Source organism: Temnothorax longispinosus, chromosome 2, assembly GCF_030848805.1.
Source record: "Temnothorax longispinosus isolate EJ_2023e chromosome 2, Tlon_JGU_v1, whole genome shotgun sequence".
Classification (NCBI taxonomy): Eukaryota; Metazoa; Arthropoda; class Insecta; order Hymenoptera; family Formicidae; genus Temnothorax; species Temnothorax longispinosus.
The window spans coordinates 13,061,919-13,080,291 of record NC_092359.1 but is presented as its reverse complement, the minus strand read 5'-3'; the positions used below and the strand labels follow the sequence as shown (position 1 = coordinate 13,080,291).

The following is an 18,373-nucleotide window of genomic DNA, read 5'->3' as shown; positions in this document are numbered from 1 at the left end:
GACAACTTCTGAAGGTCTAAGAAAAGCTGGGCGGCTTCACGACGCTAGAAAGCATAAAAGGAACATTCAAATTAACAATGGTCTGACGCATCGCACAAATATCTGATTGTGAGCCTAAAACATTTACCCTGAAACAGGTACCGAAAATTTCAAAACTTCTTATCGAGTTTCATTTAAAAAGAACTGATAATATAACCTTAGCAGATGCTGAAAAACAGTCAGTTATCGCGGAGTTATTTAACATAAGCTCTTCAAATTATATAGAACCTCTACAGCACGAACCTCACAGCGTAGGATTGTGCCGGACGTGATTTAGAAGTGAAATTTCAACAAGTCCGAGAAGGATAATAAACTTGAAAATTTTTACCTGAGAAAAACAAAAATTGTTCAAACGTGACGAACAAACAATCAATTTCGCAGAGTTCATCGATGATCCCATATCGTGAAGTTTTAGGATCAGACACAACACGTTTCGGAGGCATCTATCCTTTCGGCTCGAACGAACGCGTGAATGCCTTAAAAAGGAATACGCGTTCAAAAGTGTAGGTAACAAAAGCTTAGGGTATTCAAAAGTACACGCGACAAAAGTTTAAGTCCCATCATGAGCGATACCTAAAAAGGAATACTCCTCTCGCGTGACATTGCTTTCGCGGCCGTGCATACGCGGATTTTACATACTTACACGCGTCATTACGCAAAAGTCACGCGCGAGACCGTGACTGCTCCCTGGTTATTTATTACCTCTCGCCGATACGAATGAATGTCTGTGCAGATGAGAAGATGAAGAATGCGAGCAATGGAAAAATCTCTACACTACTTCAGCAAAATGGTGAAATTCGCTATCGTTACACTCGCACACTCGCGCATACGCGCACGCACGGCTAAAGTAGTTTATACACTGAGAACCGAAAAACAGTAACAGTCTCTGAATTTTCGTTCATTCTCAACTTTTAATCTCAATACACAGATGGTTACTTAAAAAAAAGTAATATCTGCTGAAAAACACAGTAATATCTAAAGATTAAGATCGTAAGCGATACTGTCTGAAAGAAATAATAGAAGAGAAATAATTACTGAGAAGTTCCATTATTCAATCATGTGCGATTCTTTAACCATAATTACTGTTGGCTCTCCATATTCGTTCTATTACGCGAGTTCAGAGCAGTTCAGAGAGAGATATATGAGATTCATAATAGTTATTGTAGAATAGATTGTTAGCTCAGCGTTAGCGTATTAGACTGTCATTCCAAAATCTTAGGTTCGAATCCCGTCTCCCGTCAATGTGTTTTCAAAAATTGTAAAACAGTGCGTAATTTTAATTAAATAAAATAGAATATATGCGAAACCACGAATACAAATTAAACTATAAAAATATTAGAAAAAATAAGGGTAAAACTTCGGATTACGAGCAACCAAACAAAAAATAAAAAAAAAAGATTTTTTTTAAATGACAGCGATTCGTAGCGATTTTTGACCTAAAAATCGGTTTTCTTTTATTTATAAAAAAATCTAAGCTATAAATCGAAAAGATCCTATGACAAGGACTAGATTATTGTATTGATAGTAGCTGTACAAAATTTCATGCAAATTGGTTCGCTAATCTCCTAGATATTTCAGGTATCAATTTTCAAAACACTGTTTCAGGATATATCTATATATATTCCGTATCCTGTCCCATGTATCTCGTATACTTTCCATATCATATATCTCTAATATTCTAACTAGAGTCCGACCGAAATTGAAAACAAATATTCGGATATGTGTCAATTTCGGCTGAAACCGAAAACTGAAATTTTCATGGAAATCCTAGAAAGGCCATATGTAATACGCGGGCACATATGTACTATATACTTTTTTTTATAAATATAATGTAATTATTAAAATAATAATCACACATTATCACAATCTTGTATACTATTACAACCTATTATCACAATCTGTAGATGCTTATTATTATCTGTATAGTATCACAATCATATTAAGTACTTATATATTTCAATAATGATAAAATTTCTGAACATTTTTTTAAACTGTGGAAAATCTGTAAAAAATAAACAATTTCAGCTACGAAACTTCCTTTCAATTTTGGCCGAAACCGAAACTTAACCGAAACTCTTTCGGCTGAAACTGATCGAAACTGAAATCAAATTTTCGGTCGGACAGTAATTCTAATGATTTATGTTAGTGTGATTAAATTGATTATCAATTTAATTATATGTTGTTATTGTTGTATATGTATTGTTAATTATATGATGGTACTGTTCTAGCTTTAGTTGAAACTGCGTTTTAAGTCCGTAAGTAGTAATGGGCGTGGTTTGCTAGAGTAATGAATTGTACATAAAATTCACACGAATAATACTATTAGACTATCAAGATCCAATCCTGACCATAAATGGCGTTGTGTGCGCGAAGCTGACGTCTCATTTTGCGGAAACTCACAAACTATTGAGAGTTCTGGCTTCGTTTTCAATAGTTCTAGAGTTCTTAATAAGTTAAACAAATAGTTCTGGCGATTAAAGAAAAAAAAACGCGTCAGTGCAAGCTGAAACGCTATAAGACAAAGTGAGACGCTGCGTGAACCTAGCGTCTCAGTTTGTATACTGACACGTTTTTTGGCCTTAACCCTTAGCTGGCACTGTAGGGTATAAAACACCCCAGCCTAGTTCAGCTCTAATTTAAGCCCTCCTATAGTACAAAAATGATATTAAAAAATGAAAGAGTTAAAAGATAAGAGTTATGAATTCTTGAGTGAAAACAGTCATTTTTTCTTTTACGTTCTCCAATTTTTTTCATACTTAAAGGGGTAGTACAGTCTGGCGGAGGGTCAATTTCAGAATTTATTTGTGACAAAGTGGTAGGCCAATCAGGTTCATGGTGTATACGATATTGAAGTACATGTTTAGGTGCATTTACAGTATTTTTTATACGGAAAAATATTAAGAAATGTAGGAGTTATGAGTCATTTCTTCGCGCGCGCGCTCGACTACGGTGTACCTAGTAGCTCCTGTACGGCATGCCTGAAATGAAAAACGCAAAAAGGGTAAATGTATTCCCCACAAAGTGACGTTCGAAAATTGTAAAAATGTTAAAAATTGTGAAAGAGTTATAGCACTTAACAAAAAGAAGTTCATTGGCACAAAATAACTTTCTGCTATAAAGTGCTATAACTTTCACAATTTTTAACATTTTTACAATTTTCGAACGTCACTCTGTGGGGAATACATTTAAATTTAATACCTTTTTTGCGTTTTTCATTTCAGGCACGCCGTACAGGAGCTACTAGGTACACCGTAGTCGAGCGCACGCGCGAGGAGATGACTCGTAACTCCTACATTTCTTAATATTTTTCCATATAAAAAATACTGTAAATGCACCTAAACATGTACTTCAATATCGTATACACCATGAACCTGATTGGCCTACCATTTTGTTACAAATAAATCCTGAAATTGACCCTCCGCCAGACTGTACTACCCCCTTAATATTACATTATATCAAAATGACCTATGACATTTGTTAAAACAACACTCAAAGACTATCTTGGAATTTTTTTAAGTAAAAAAAAATCAATAGTTTTCTCCAACCAATAGCAGCAAGCATTTTAGTGGGGTGTGAAACGGCCTTAGTGTGCCAGCTATATGTGATTCTGGTGAAGTGTGCCAGCTAAGGGATAATGGTCAGAACTATTTGTTGAACCTATCAGGAACTCTACAACTATTGAAAAGGAAGCCAGAACTCTTAAGGTAGTCCTTTCATGAGAATAAGTATTCGATAGGTACCTAAATTTGATATATATGTTAAATATACAGTAATAAGGGGCAGGTGTACGAAAAATCAGGTGAGGTTATCGACACTTTACAAGAAATAAATCATTCTAAATGTGCGTTCGTGCTATTGTCATTCTCTATCCTTGTTTACATCTAATGAACGAGAAAGATAGAATGATGCAAATAGCCACGGCCGAGGTTTTCAACGAATAATACATGTACTTAGCGACCAGATGAATACATTATTAATGTCTTAAAATATTCCCTGAAGTTTCCGGATTTCGCACGTACCTTGAAAATAAGGGCTTGTCGAATGTTTTGCTCTGATATATGAGGATATTAAATAAGTAGTGGATCCAATCGCACTACTATTGTGATATTTTTTTAATTAGTAAATAATTAAATACGATTAAATCGTGCGTGTAAAATCATATTTTGTATTATTATAATTATTGGGATGTTGCAATATGTTTGTTTTCAATTACCTCATGACGGACTGTTAGTTTGTAAGTTTCCACAAAATGAAACGCCAACTTCACATACATAATGGCGTTTTCTCTCAATTGATTGTATATATATATATATATATATATATATATATATATATATATATATACATTTTTTTTTTACGGGAATATTTCAAAGCTAGTTATAAATATGTATCGTTCGAATTGTTCGTCATCTGCTGTCTATCTTTTTCTCCATTCGCAGAATGAAGTCTCTCTTGATGGGATGGATTTTTCCATATAGCGGTGCGATACGCGAGCTTGCGGTGCATGACAGACTCGTTTAGAGCAATACATGATTTACGAACACAAAACAAGCGTAGGAAGGACCATTGTCCGAGCGCGGGATAAGAAGTCATAGGTGCACTTCCGTCGTGTCGCGGTCGTAACCAACGTGCGTAATTACGCACGGAGTAACGACTGTTATCGAGGCTCGGTCCGCTCGGTCCGTTCGAGTCACACGCTTGCGGGCCGCTATCGCGTGCGCGTGCATTGTTGCGCTGCATGGATTAATTGCGAGCGATTGGATCGTCGTAATCTGTTGTAAATTGCGAAAAGCGAGCGACGCAGGATTGAAACGTGCGAGTGGACGTTCGGAGGACGATCGAAGCAAGAAATAAACGTCGAATTGACATTATCTGTCAAACAAAAAGCAAATAGGGAAGATACTTTTGAACGATAGAAGGTAATAATCGGACTAAAGTAAATATCCGTGTGTCTTTCCTTTTTGTAATAAATAAAATTAAAATGATGGCTAAACGGGATAGAGAAGACTTGTGTGAGGATTGTCCGCGCATAAATGGATGAATTTGGTTTCGTACAGGGCAGAAACAAGTTGACAACTTGATCGAATAAACGTGACTCGGAAGACGTGACTGTCAAATCTCGAGTGTCATCGTTGATGTTTTTTTGCGGAAAAGTGAGAAACGCAGGTAAGAATGGTGTAATTAAGTCCGTCAAGTCACAAATAAAACCGAAAAGAACAAAGGAGCGAATTGCGTATCGATTACAACTGAAATATCGATTTTGCAGTGACCTGATTCACAGGACAATCGGATCTGAGCTAGTCGGACGCGCGCGACGTGTCGCCCGCGAGACATTGTCGGGTCTATTCCTTCTCTAGCTGTGTATTTCCTCTCGCGTCTCTAGGTCTGTCTGTTTCACTTGCACTCTTCAGCGTTTTTTGCATCCAATGAATATACATATATTACCCTATATCCATCTCGATTTATAGAACAAACGACGGTCGAAAAGTTGCCGACAATAAAACTAAATAGCTGTTATTTTAATAAATGTTTAATAAATAGATATAATAAAACATTAAAACAACGAATTAAACATTATTCTGTGGAAGAAACTCGTTATTCTTCTTAGCATATAGTGCAAAACGAATGTACATTATACATACGTCAACTTGTAAAAATAAACGTAATAAAATTTGGATGATTGCGTGGCTCATTGTCAGTAATATATTATGTTCGGAAGATCTCGATATGAGTGGTTATTTCTATGAAAGGAAATTATCTGCAATATTTTTCGAAGGCACAATTACAATTATTAATGTTAGAAAATGTATTTAATAGTTTTCAAAAGCACCTCGATTATCTTGAAAGTTTAGATTTTTAGATAATTATTATCGTTTAGAAAACATGTATCATTTATAGCGTACAACCATTGCAGCCGAATTATTGGTCTTTTATATAAATATATAAATATATATATGAATATATATAAATATATGTATATATATATATATATATATATATGGATAAACTTCCGAAAACGGCCCCCCTCCGATTTCGATGAAACTTTGTGAAAAGCTTCGTTTTGGGTCAAAATGAAAGCCCTTAAAAAGAATTTTGGCGACTCCTATGATAAAGCCATTTTTTTAGATAAAATGATAAAAAATATAGGAAAATCTTCGTAATTCTACAGGATGTTATAAATTGAATATATACTGTTTGTATTTAATGACTTTATGTTTTTATCCTCCCCCGAAAGCACGGGGGGGGGGTGTGCGAGAACCTCGGTTCGCGTGGAAAGTGTATGCGTGAACTATTTCGATACTACCGCACCTCCCCCGAAAGCACGGGGGGGGGTGTGCGTGAACCTCGGTTCGCGTGGAAAGTGTATGCGTGAACTATTTCGGGACTACCGCACCTCCCCCGAAAGCACGGGGGGGTGTGCGTGAACCTCGGTTCGCGTGGAAAGTGTAATATATTACAAAGCATATTATTTATGTATTCTGCTGTAAGTATATAATAAAAACATTAAATCATTAAATACAAACAGTATATATTCAATTTATAACATCCTGTAGAATTACGAAGATTTTCCTATATTTTTTATCATTTTATCTAAAAAAATGGCTTTATCATAGGAGTCGCCAAAATTCCTTTTAAGGGGTTAGTACAGTGTATTTCAGGATAATTTTCAGGAATTAATTTCTAACAAAATATTTATGAAACACCAGTAATTTTTTTTTATTATCTTCTATACACATTGAAGAACGTGTCAAAATTTTGTTGCCTAACTAAATATAAAACTCGTCGAGTTAAGCCGCCCTATGACTTTCGGATGGTGTACATGATTTCGCGAAAACCAGTCGTCTGAAACAAAAATAAAAAATATGCTCATTATCTACATTGTATTGGCTTTCGGCTGACGGAGCATTTTATTTTTTTTAATTTTTGGCGACGAGAAAAAAATTCCTGAATTTTTTACTGCAATTGGGCAAAATTCAGGAATTTTTTTCTCGTCGCCAAAAATGAAAAAAAATAAAATGCTCCGTCAGCCGAAAGCCAATACAATGTAGATAATGAGCATATTTTTTATTTTTGTTTCAGACGACTGGTTTTCGCGAAATCATGTACACCATCCGAAAGTCATAAGGCGACTTAACTCGACGAGTTTTATATTTAGTTAGGCAACAAAATTTTGACACGTTCTTCAATGTGGTGTGTGTGAAGCTAGCGTCTCATTTTGCGGAAACTCACAAATTATTGAGAGTTCTGACTTCCTTTTCAATAGTTCTAGAGTTCCTGCTAGTTTAAACAAATAGTTCTGGCTTTTAAAGCCAAAAAACGCGTCAGTACAAACTGAGACGCTAGGTTCACGCAGCGTCTCACTTTGTCCTACACAAGTTCCACTACTGTATCTCATCAGATTTTGCGAGATCTATAGTTCTATAACAGTTCTATAAAGAGTTCTGCCATATAAAAGCAAAAAAATTAATTATAAAGTACTAAAAAAAATTACAATGTAACGAGTATACCGAGTTGAGACGCCAGTTGAAATCTCGGAGTTCCGATTTATGTAAAATATTTTTCGAGTAGTTCTGAGCATATTGAAGCATTTCTTAAAGAGTTCCGAGCGTTAGAATATTTGTGTTATATTTTAAAAAATTAATATTAACCGAAAAGTAATCATGACGGAAAACGATGAAACGCTAAGCGAAATCTCGGAATTCCGGTTTATATAAAATATTTTTCGAGTAATTCTGAACATATAGAAGCATTTTCCAAAGAGTTCCGGGCATTGGCATTGTTGTATAATTTGTAAATAAATTAATAACACTCGAAAGTCAGGAATTTATCGAAAATAGGTGAGACGCTGGCCGTATTTCGACAGTTCTGCGAGTTTTATTATAATTTTCGTACAGTTCTGAACGTGTTCTAACGTTTTCAAAAGAGTTCCTACAGCGTCTCACTCATATACCCGTAAATGCGTCTTTCTCGGGCGATAAAAATTATTTAAAAAATGATTAAATAATGTTTATCGCCAGAACTCTTTAGAAAACGTTAGAACACGTTCAGAACTGTACGAAAATTATAATAAAACTCGCAGAACTGTCGAAATACGGCCAGCGTCTCATCTATTTTCGACAAATTCCTGACTTTCGAGCGTTATTAATTTATTTAAAAATTTTACAACATTGCCAACGCCCGGAACTCTTTAGAAATTGCTTCTATATGTTCAGAATTACTCGAAAAATATTTTATATAAACCGGAACTCCGAGATTTCGCTTAGCGTTTCATCGTTTTCCGTCATGATTACTTTTCGGTTAATATTAATTTTTTAAAATATAACACAAATATTCTAACGCTCGGAACTCTTTAAGAAATGCTTCAATATGCTCAGAACTACTCGAAAAATATTTTACATAAATCGGAACTCCGAGATTTCAACTGGCGTCTCAACTCGGTATACTCGTTACATTGTAATTTTTTTTAGTACTTTATAATTAATTTTTTTTGCTTTTATATGGCAGAACTCTTTATAGAACTGTTATAGAACTATAGATCTCGCAAAATCTGATGAGATACAGTAGTGGAACTTGTGTAGGACAAAGTGAGACGCTGCGTGAACCTAGCGTCTCAGTTTGTACTGACGCGTTTTTTGGCTTTAAAAGCCAGAACTATTTGTTTAAACTAGCAGGAACTCTAGAACTATTGAAAAGGAAGTCAGAACTCTCAATAATTTGTGAGTTTCCGCAAAATGAGACGCTAGCTTCACACACACTTCAATGTGTATAGAAGATAATAAAAAAAAATTACTGGTGTTTCATAAATATTTTGTTAGAAATTAATTTCTGAAAATTATCCTGAAATACACTGTACTAACCCCTTAAGGGCTTTCATTTTAACCCAAAACGAAGCTTTTCACAAAGTTTCATCGAAATCGGAGGGGGGCCGTTTTCGGAAGTCTACCCATATATATATATATATATATATATATATATATATATATATATATAATATATATATATAAAAATATGTAAAAGAGTAAATATTATAATAGAATGCTTATTTAAAAAATATGTTTCTTCTATAATATAGCATTCAGTCAATTAATTCACATCATTCTGCCCACTCGTTGCAAAATAACAGCTATTTAGTTTTAGCGATGTCCTGATTGTCATTCTGCACATACATAATGTATAATATCTTTATCTCGAAAATAAATATTAACCATCCATCTTGTTTCGGTGTGTGAGGGGACAGGTGTTGAAAGGGTAAAAAAGAAACGCAGACAAGTTCAATCGCCTTCTCGGGAGGAAGGCGCGGGTTAAAAGCCAACCGTGCAAAAGAAGCGTGTTTAGAAATCGCTCTCTTTCTAAGTATACATATCTGGTCCCCCCACCCCCATTAAGAAGAGAAAACGTAAAATCGATTCGAATATAGTATAATATTTAAATGAACATAAACGTAAAATGCAGAGTCACCCGAGTTTCGGGGCGTGATTGGCTATTTTTCCTCGACGAGACGAGAACCAGTCGGCGATACGCTGTACGTTCGGTACGAAAAGGAAAACGGTCGTCTAATGAGTGTCCAAACATTTGTAACACCTATTACCTACCGGTGTATACATCATACCGCGAACTGCAGTCGTGCAATCGACCTATAAAAGGCATCGCGCCAAGAATTCGCATGCGATTTGACTAAAACCCCCTCCCCGGTTCTTTCTCGAGAGGAGAGCTTTGCGGAGGGTACGATTGCGTCCATGGACACCCGTTACGCGTGAGATGACGACGACGACGATGATAAGACTTTATGTCACACTTGTCACTCTTCGTCGACCGACGCGTAAACGTTCAGGGACACGTAGGTGGCCCTCTGCCATAGCTACCATCGACGTCTTTCGCGTTTAAAGGGAAACGAAGTTAAAGTTCCGCTCAGATTTCTTCGGAGCGGAGAGGGAGGTGCGAAATGAAGCGGACGGGAACCATAACCCCGAAAGCTCCGCGCGCGGCAGCCGATTGTGACGTAAGACGGAGCGCTCGCTCCGTCGGGGCGACGACGACGACTGTCATGCGACGCCGAACACGCGTTTGACGCACAGCGGACGGAGTCGTCGCGGTTTGAAAAGCATAACCTATTCGCGGCTCCTCTGGCCTTCCAGACCTCGGAACTTTAAAACCGTGCAACGCGAAGTGTCGGAGCTCCGACCGGAGCAGGACACGTGTGACGTGCGATGACCGACGAATCGGTCGATCGCGAGGGGGCATAAGATGGCGGTAGTTTTTCTTTTTCCCTTCTCTTCGTGCGAGACGAGAGGACAACTACGACCTACGACTCCGCGAACCGCGCTCTCATCACTCATCACTCACCTGCAGAGTTGCATTCGCGTCGTCGATAATCTTGTCCGTTTCCATGTTGATCATCCTACTCGTGCAGTAACTCCGTTACCTGCGCGCACCGTGCGCGCCGTGGTAGCGCGAATAGGCGAGACGGGATTCTGCCACGGGAGCGATCGCACCACACGAGAATGGCTGGATCGACGGGATGTCGGGATGTCGCGCCAGCGACAGAAAGAGAGACAGAGAGATAGATAGGTAGAGATAGAGAGAGATAGACAGATAGATAGATAGCGAGATAGCGAGAGAAAGAGCGAGAGAAAAAGAGAGAGAGAGAGAGAGAGAGAGAGAGAGAGAGAGAGAGAGAGAGAGAGAGAGAGAGAGAGAGAGAGAGAGAGAGAGAGAGAGAGAGAGAGAGAGAGAGAACACGCCGGGACGTGAACGCGACTGGCGTTGACGCCAACGAAGACGGCAGCAATGACGATGGTCGCTACTGCTCGCTACGAGTCCACGCCGTACATCGCAGGGAGTCGGCGGAGCAACATTTCTATATACCAAAGCACAATAGCTCGCGCGTATAAACTATGTCACTTGGCTGGTACGTGGTACGCGTGTGTGGTACCGATTATCCGTTCCAGGCGGCGGCTCTGTTAATCCTCTTTCCTCCGCGGATTGCGGATGAACACTATAAATGTAGTTCGTACGATATCATCAGCATGACGGTTATCCCCTTTTCTTCGACAGCGAGGAGAAGGGATGAAAAATTGTAATCCCGAGTGTGTTTGTAGCGCGAACTCTGCCGAACTGCCGAGTGGTGAGTAAACGAGCGACGAACCGACGAACAGAGACGGTGACCGCTGACCGGTCGCAAAACGTAACTCGAGTCTCGAGATCCGACCATCGACGACTCGAGAATGCGCGAACGTACTGTACACTGGACTGACTGTACATACAGTTCATGTATGTATGTACCGCTGAAACACGCGGTCACGCTCGCGAGCGGAATCCTGCAATTGGCCAAACGGCAGTGGCGGCGACGGCGGCGATGCGGATGGAACGTGGCGCTTCAACGTTATGTATGTACATACGTCGGCGTGAGCGATAACGCCTCCCAATTGCTCCCAATACACTGTTCCGAATCGACTGCTCCAAGGTGCGGACTCGGAAAGTCGGAGAACGGAGTCCGAGCGAACGAACGAGCGAGCGAGCGAGCGAACCACGGCCCACGGCTTCTCTGACTCTGACCTCTGACCACGGTAAGACCGTGGAGCGTGGAGCACCGTGGAGCGAACTAACTGCCACCTACCACACCTGTCGCCTGCCACTGCTGCTAGTGCTGCTGCTGCTGTGTCGCTGCCGCCACCCACTGAAATTAGAGACCCTAAAATGCGGGGTTTACGCAGCTAATGCGAGTCGTGGATCGTGAGTCGTAAGTCCATATTCATAGGCTGCGTTCCGATATTCACTGCAAGTACTGAAAATCTATAGTTTACGTAACGTACAATGTACACTATAGATTTTCAGTACTGACAGTGAATATTGGAACGCAGCCATAGTCAGATCTTATTTCAAGACTGTCTTAAGAGTCTTATGCCCGGTCTACAATGGATGTCGGAAGTCAGAGTCGTAAGAAATTGACCAATCACAATATATTATTCTCCTTGCGGTCGAAAAATAATGAACTGTGATTGGTCAATTTCTTACGACTCCGACTTCCGACATCCATTGTAGACCGGGCATATTAAGTAATGTCTTAAGATGTTAATACGGCTCTGTGATTGGTTTATAACATCTTAAGATCGTACTTCGTACTTAAGATGGACTTAAATATAAGATTTGACTATGAATACCGGCCGTAGGAAATTGTTCAATCACAATCGAATTTGAGAAGAATAATCGACTGTGATTGGTCAATTCTTACGACTCACGACTTGCGACTCGCATTGTAGACCCCGCGGACCGATATCGCCGATATCCTACCCTGCATTCCGTAACGCGCATATGCGCGCATTTATCTATAGTATACGTAACGTTTATTATAGAAAATGCGCGCATATGCGCGTTACAGAACGTGGCCACAGTCTCCGATTAACGTAATCCTCCGATTAAACTCACTCTTCGTCTCTTTCTAGGGGGACAGTTAGGCTGCATCCCCATGGAGAGAGAGAAATAGCGGAACGGAATTAAGGTGATGCTGGAGCCGTCTGTATAACCGACAAAATTACCATTTTCTATGTTATCGACCTATTTCTGTCCTTGTATAGACAAGGATATAGACAAGGATAGCACCTAACCTTGCATCTTCCACTGGTCTAAGTAATATCTTTTTTTTAGGCTTCAAATCTTACTTCTAATTGCACGATATTATTCCCGACAGTTTTTTGTAGAGGGCTGCATCACTATTTTTTATAGAACAACTGCAGAATTTTTGTATAAAGCAAATATTGTCGTCAGATGAAAACAATATTTATAAAAATAAAATTTTTTTTTAGTTTATTAAAAAAAAATCATGTACAGCCCTCTACATTTTTGTGCATACTTTAATCGTGTAAAAGGATTTTCCATTCTGTTCAGCCAATTCAAAGATATTGCTTAGACCGATTATGCCTTGTCGCTGTCACTCCAGAATCCCCTTAAAACGGAATTACTCTGATTGGCTAATCTCCAGGTGAGGGCTCTCCCCAGGTGGGATATTAGCCAATCAGAGTAATTCCGTTTTATTTCCCTTTCGCTATTTCTTTCTCATAGGGATGTAGCCTTAGGGTGCGGTCCCATGGACTGATATTTTCCGCGTAAAGGTGAAATTTCATGGGCAGTGAAAAGTAGCAGCAGATTGTACTGATTGGCTATAAAATAGAGAAGTTCTCGAGTTCCTAGAACTTCTCTATTTTGTAGCCAATCAGTACGATCTGCTGCTACTTTTCACTGCCCATGAAATTTCACCTTAAGCCCGTATTAGACTACGGATTGGGATTGAGATTGGATTGAAATTTAATCAATCAGAACAGAGATAACTGATCTCAAGTTTAGTAAACTTAGCTCTGATTGGTCAAATTTTAATCCAATCTCAATCCCAATCCGTAGTCTGATACGGGCATTAGGGCCGGGGCACGAACATTGCCGTAGCGTCTTACACCACCTTACGTGAGAATTGCCTTACGCCACACGTAAACCAAACGTACGGCAACGCACATAGAAAAACGTAACGTAACATATCATACGTTACATGCGTTACGTTACTTTTCTATGTGCGTTGCCGTACGTTTGGCTTACGTGTGGCGTTTAGGCAATTCTTACGTAAGGTGGCGTAAGACGCTACGGCAATGTTCGTGCCCCGGCCCTTACGCGGAAAATATCAGCCCATGTAACCGCACCCTTAGAAAGAGATGCAGAGTGAGTTTAATCGGAGGATCACGTTAATCGGAGACTGTGGAAGCTTTCCAGTAAGCGACACAAGTCGACACAAACGTTGTTCTATCTTTCTTTTTTGGCAATGAGTAACAGAGACAAAATGACGCTTGTGTCGACTTGTGTCGCTTGCTGGAAAGCTCCCTGTAATATCGGCCCTAAGGCCAGTATTCATAATCGAATCTTATATTTAAGAGCCACTGCACAAGACTCTCCGTATGGTCACGTAGCGTAACGTAACGTGAATCAACGCACAAGAAACGTATCGGTTAGAGCCTCTGCACAAGCTCTCGTATGGTAATTCGTAACGTTAGATCAACGCACAAGAAACGTATAACGCCGTAACGGCCGTAACCAATACGTTTCTTGTGCGTTGGCTCACGTTATATTACGCTACGTGACCATACGTGAGTCTTGTGCGGTGGCTCTCAGTCCGTCTTAAGTACGATTTTAAAGCCCCTTGCACAATGCTAGGCAATAGGCAATAGGAACAGGGAATAGAAATCAGAAATCATGTATAAATGCAGAATAAACACAGTGACACAGGCAATAGACACAGAGTTTTCGTCACGTTGGAAATTCTGTGCCTATTGCCTGTTGCCAACCAATAATAGCATTCGAATTTTTTAGGTTGTAATTAACGATTTTTTGGTTATTTCCTGTTTCTATTGCCTATTGCCTGGCATTGTGCAAGGGGCTTAAGATGCCATTAACCAATCACAGAGCCGTATTAGCATCTCATAAGAACAAACTATGGCCGGTATTCATTATTCATAGTCGGTTCTATTTTAATGCGGGATCTACAATGTCAGTCGCAAAGTCGTGAGTCGCAAGAATTGACCAATCACAATCGAATTTGAGGAGAATAATTGACTGTGATTGGTCAATTCTTGCGACTCACGACTTTGCAACTCCCATTGTAAACCCCGCATTAAGGTTATTCTACATAGAAGTCGTAATCGTGAGTTGTAAGAAATTGACCAATCACATTCGAAATTGAGGAGAATATTCAATCTGTGATTGGTCAATTTCTTACAACTCACGACTACAACTTTTATGTAGAATAACCATTAGGCTCCGGACACACACTTTTTCGTAACAGTAACAGTAGCCCTAAGAGCAAAAAGTCGACTTTAAGTCGACTTGAAGTCGACTTCTACCGATACTGACTTGGCAGAAAGTCGACTTTTTTAAGGACGAAAGTCGACTTGAAGTCGACTTGAAGTCGGCGAATGTCTCAAAAAACGCCGACTAAAAGTCGACTTTCCGTCATGACGGGAAGTCGACTTTTCGTCATGACGGGAAGTCGACTTCTTGTCATGACGGAAAGTCGACTTTTAGTCGGCGTTTTTTGAGACATTCGCCGACTTCAAGTCGACTTCAAGTCGACTTTCGTCTTTAAAAAAGTCGACTTCTCTGCCAAGTCAGTTTCGGTAAAAGTCGACTTCAAGTCGACTTCCCGTCATGACGGAAAGTCGACTTCCCGCCAACTTTTAAAGTCGATAAAATAAACCGCCGCCGCGTACGTCTGGAGGTCGGTTGTGTATCTTGAAATGAGGTGAAAATGACAAAAGTTAACAGATTTTATTAGATTCTGATAAATAAAATCGTAGATACGCGCTAATGAATTTTCTCACTTTTGTAATTTTTACCTCATTATTTCAAGATACACAATCGACCCTTTGCTGGAAGGCTAAAACTAATGCATTTCGATTTTTTTTCATATATAAAATAATTTAATTATCTAAAAAACTGTATAATTACAATCCTAATGTTTTATTCTTAATTACAAAGGTGGCCACTGTGTGCCGTCATATCTGTGCCACTTCTGCGTGCGCGGATTCCGGCAGCAACTTCTTGTAAGCTGACAACAGAACTAAAATTATAAATATATAATATCCACAGACTTTTATACTAGACCATTAACATCTATGGACGCACTGCCGAAAAGCTGATGCGAGTGCGAGGTGCAAGTGTTAGTGAAGGGTGCGACCATATTGAATTAACAATAAGTCACTATCGGGTGTTCAGTTGCTCATGATGTGCGTTTATCTGCATTCGTTATTACAGTACATAACGAAGCAAGCGAATGTTTTTGTGTTAAATATTGGTACATGTTATCAATAAGTTTGTATGTCATGCCTTCAACGTGTAGCTACTTGAATGCCGAAATCGAACCACTACTCCTGTAGTATTAAACCCTTTCTTTTGGACATTCTGTATATGCCAGACTATTGTATAGAAATCTTGTATAAAACTACTTGTATAGAATCTGTAGTATAGCATATCTTGATTAAAGTCAACATGGCGGCAAGCATCACGGCCGAGATGCCTGTCAGCGGTCTAGTATTGTATAGAAGTCTACTCGATGATAATATCTAAATATTATTTTATAAATTAAAATCTCACATTTTTCATCCAAACCCCAGATTTCTAGCAGTTTGTATTTGGACACGACTCCCTGCGACTGCAACGTTTGTACTATTGCTTGAGTGCGTGGTATCAACCTGAAAAAATCGTATTGAATTGATGTAATCTATTCGATGAATCAACGTGAAATCGAAAGGAGATAGAATAACGATTTACCTGGCCCATGACTTGGTGATGCTCCCAGGTGTCGTCAGCAACGACGGAACAAATCGTTTCAGCTTAGGGTACACTTGACCCTCCAAGAAGAAATACGCGAACCACTTTACACCGTCCACAGATGCTCTATATCCATCGATGGTAGTCCCCATCCGGCCTTTCCAAATGTACCAGACACGCGGCAAATGATCTTCCCGGTTCCTTGATTATATCTATAAATGAGAATAATATTCGATCATAATAAAGATTAATATCTTTATAAATAAATAGGGAAAACATTATAAAGCAACAATTGTGATAAAAATACCTTGGCGGTGGATCAACCAATGATTCACTAATAGCGTTTTCGGTTTGCGACTCAAACCGACTCGGGTCGCATCATGTATACAGGACTCTAGCATCATTGACGTGGAATACATACATATCTATGTATGTATTCCACGTCCATTGATGCGACCCGAGTCGGGTCGAGTAGTAAATCGAAAACGCCATAAGATGGCATAGCGTGGAAGCGAATTTCGGCAATCATTCGGGTTCTATCGCCGTGACACCTCGCATATACATCTTATTCGTTTCGTACACCTCTTTATAAACCACCTATTCCGGACTGATTTTCCGTAGAACGCACGAAGAATGCATGAACCAGGTTCCTCCATTTCTGATGGTGTTCTGAAAGATGGTTCAGAATAGAGAGGTCGCATTCAATAGGTCTTAATTATCGATGATAATTAATAACACACCATACCTAACCTCTAAAGCATATTTCCACTTGGCCTTATCCTGATCCTCTTTTAGATCCGCCATACCTGCAAGAACTATCTGGCGCAGCAATTTCGCTTCCATGTCGGTTGGTGACGGCATTCTGTAACAATTCTTGTTGTAGACAATGTAGACAACCGTCTCAAACATATTGCAACATACATACAGTCAAATTCCAGTATTCTGATCTAATCGAGGAAGTCAACAATGATGACGACGACGACGACGTTTCGTGGCGGTGGTTGATAGCGCGGCGCTTTTCGACGTCTTATCGTGTCCTGTCTCGCGGCATGTATTCCTTGCACTCGCGTAAACATTAATTTTTTCCTCCAGCCTCCTCGAGATTCGCCGCCATATTGATGATGCATGACGCGCCGCTTGACTGTTTTCCGTCTTTTTATAGTCGACTTTTCGCCATTTTTAGAAGTCGACTAGAAGTCGACTTATAAAAGTCGACGGAAAATTGACTTTTATAAGTCGACTATTTAGAAGTCGATTTTTAGTCGACATTTTTAGAAGTCGACTAGAAGTCGACTTATAAAAGTCAACGGAAAGTTGACTTTTATAAGTCGACTATTTAGAAGTCGACTTTTAGTCGACTTTTCGCCATTTTTAGAAGTCGACTAGAAGTCGACTTATAAAAGTCAACTTTCCGTTGACTTTTATAAGTCGACTATTTAGAAGTCGACTAAAAGTCGACTTTCCGCCATTTTTAGAAGTCGACTAGAAGTCGACTTATAAAAGTCAACTTTCCGTTGACTTTTATAAGTCGACTATTTAGAAGTCGACTTTTAGTCGACTTTCCGCCATTTTTAGAAGTCGCCTATTTAGAAGTCGACTTTTAGTCGACTTTCTGCCATTTTTAGAAGCCGACTAGAAGTCGACTTACCGTCGACTTTCCGTCAACTGTGCTCTTAGGGAGGATTTCGACCAATCGCGTTGCTCGATTCGAAAACGTACGGCCGTACGTTCCCGAATCCAGTAACACGATTGGTCGAAATCCTACTGTTACTGTTACGAAAAAGTGTGTGTGGCCAGCTTTATGCTAGGTCTACAATGCAAGTCGTAAAGTCGTGAGTCGTAAGAATTGACCAATCACAGTCGATTATTCTCCTCAAATTCGATTGTGATTGGTCAGTTCTAGCTAGGTCTACAATGCGAGTCGTAAAGTTGTGAGTCGTAAGAATTGACAATTCACAATCGAATTTGAGGAGAATAATCGACTGTGATTGGTCAATTCTTACGACTCACGACTTTACGACTCGCATTA

The 18,373-nt window shown here is 39.4% G+C and overlaps 2 protein-coding genes and 1 long non-coding RNA gene across 11 annotated transcripts in view; 1 reads left to right on the top strand and 2 right to left on the bottom strand.

The window, feature by feature from the left end:
- Slmb (beta-transducin repeat containing E3 ubiquitin protein ligase slmb) overlaps positions 1-11,624 on the bottom strand; it is a 35,930-nt gene extending 24,306 nt beyond the window's left edge. Inside the window, exons 1-2 of one of the 3 annotated variants that reach the window (XM_071798102.1) lie at positions 11,439-11,624; positions 10,384-11,357 (exon numbers count right to left, since the gene is read on the bottom strand). In XM_071798102.1, coding sequence (XP_071654203.1) covers positions 10,384-10,437 — 54 coding nt within the window. In that variant the 5' untranslated portion in view covers positions 10,438-11,357; positions 11,439-11,624. Of the gene's footprint in view, positions 1-10,383 lie in introns of all 3 variants that reach the window. The other 2 variants (XM_071798103.1, XM_071798101.1) reach the window with 2 other exon arrangements.
- On the top strand, positions 4,379-6,033 carry LOC139808539 (uncharacterized). Its single transcript, XR_011730892.1, has 3 exons — positions 4,379-4,958; positions 5,097-5,205; positions 5,306-6,033. It is a non-coding gene; the product is annotated as an uncharacterized lncRNA (long non-coding RNA).
- A 3,846-nt stretch (positions 11,625-15,470) lies between the features above and the next one.
- LOC139808328 (probable ATP-dependent RNA helicase DHX37) lies at positions 15,471-17,476 on the bottom strand. 7 transcript variants are annotated; one of them, XM_071770180.1, is made up of 6 exons: positions 17,270-17,476; positions 17,090-17,206; positions 16,652-17,013; positions 16,345-16,545; positions 16,168-16,265; positions 15,471-15,989 (listed from the first exon to the last, which is right to left on the bottom strand). In XM_071770180.1, the coding sequence occupies exons 4-6, from the start codon at positions 16,494-16,496 to the stop codon at positions 15,895-15,897; spliced, it is 345 nt and encodes a 114-aa protein (XP_071626281.1). In that variant the 5' UTR covers positions 16,497-16,545; positions 16,652-17,013; positions 17,090-17,206; positions 17,270-17,476; the 3' UTR covers positions 15,471-15,894. The 7 variants fall into 7 exon arrangements, with proteins under 7 accessions (XP_071626281.1, XP_071626282.1, XP_071626284.1 ...); XM_071770181.1 differs by having other exon boundaries at positions 15,479-15,634; positions 16,345-16,556; positions 17,270-17,473; XM_071770183.1 differs by having other exon boundaries at positions 15,480-16,030; positions 16,345-16,556; positions 17,270-17,472.
- Between the last annotated feature and the right edge of the window lie 897 nt (positions 17,477-18,373).

Excerpts from the sequence above, each read along its gene's own strand:
- LOC139808328 (XM_071770180.1), bottom strand. The coding sequence starts at position 16,496 with ATGGGGACTACCATCGATGGATATAGAGCATCTGTGGACGGTGTAAAG. Across the intron at positions 16,266-16,344 it reads ATCACCAAGTCATGGGCCAG|GTTGATACCACGCACTCAAG; the intron begins GTAAATCGTTAT and ends CGATTTTTTCAG. Across the intron at positions 15,990-16,167 it reads CTGGGGTTTGGATGAAAAAT|TCTGGCATATACAGAATGTC; the intron begins GTGAGATTTTAA and ends TCTATACAATAG.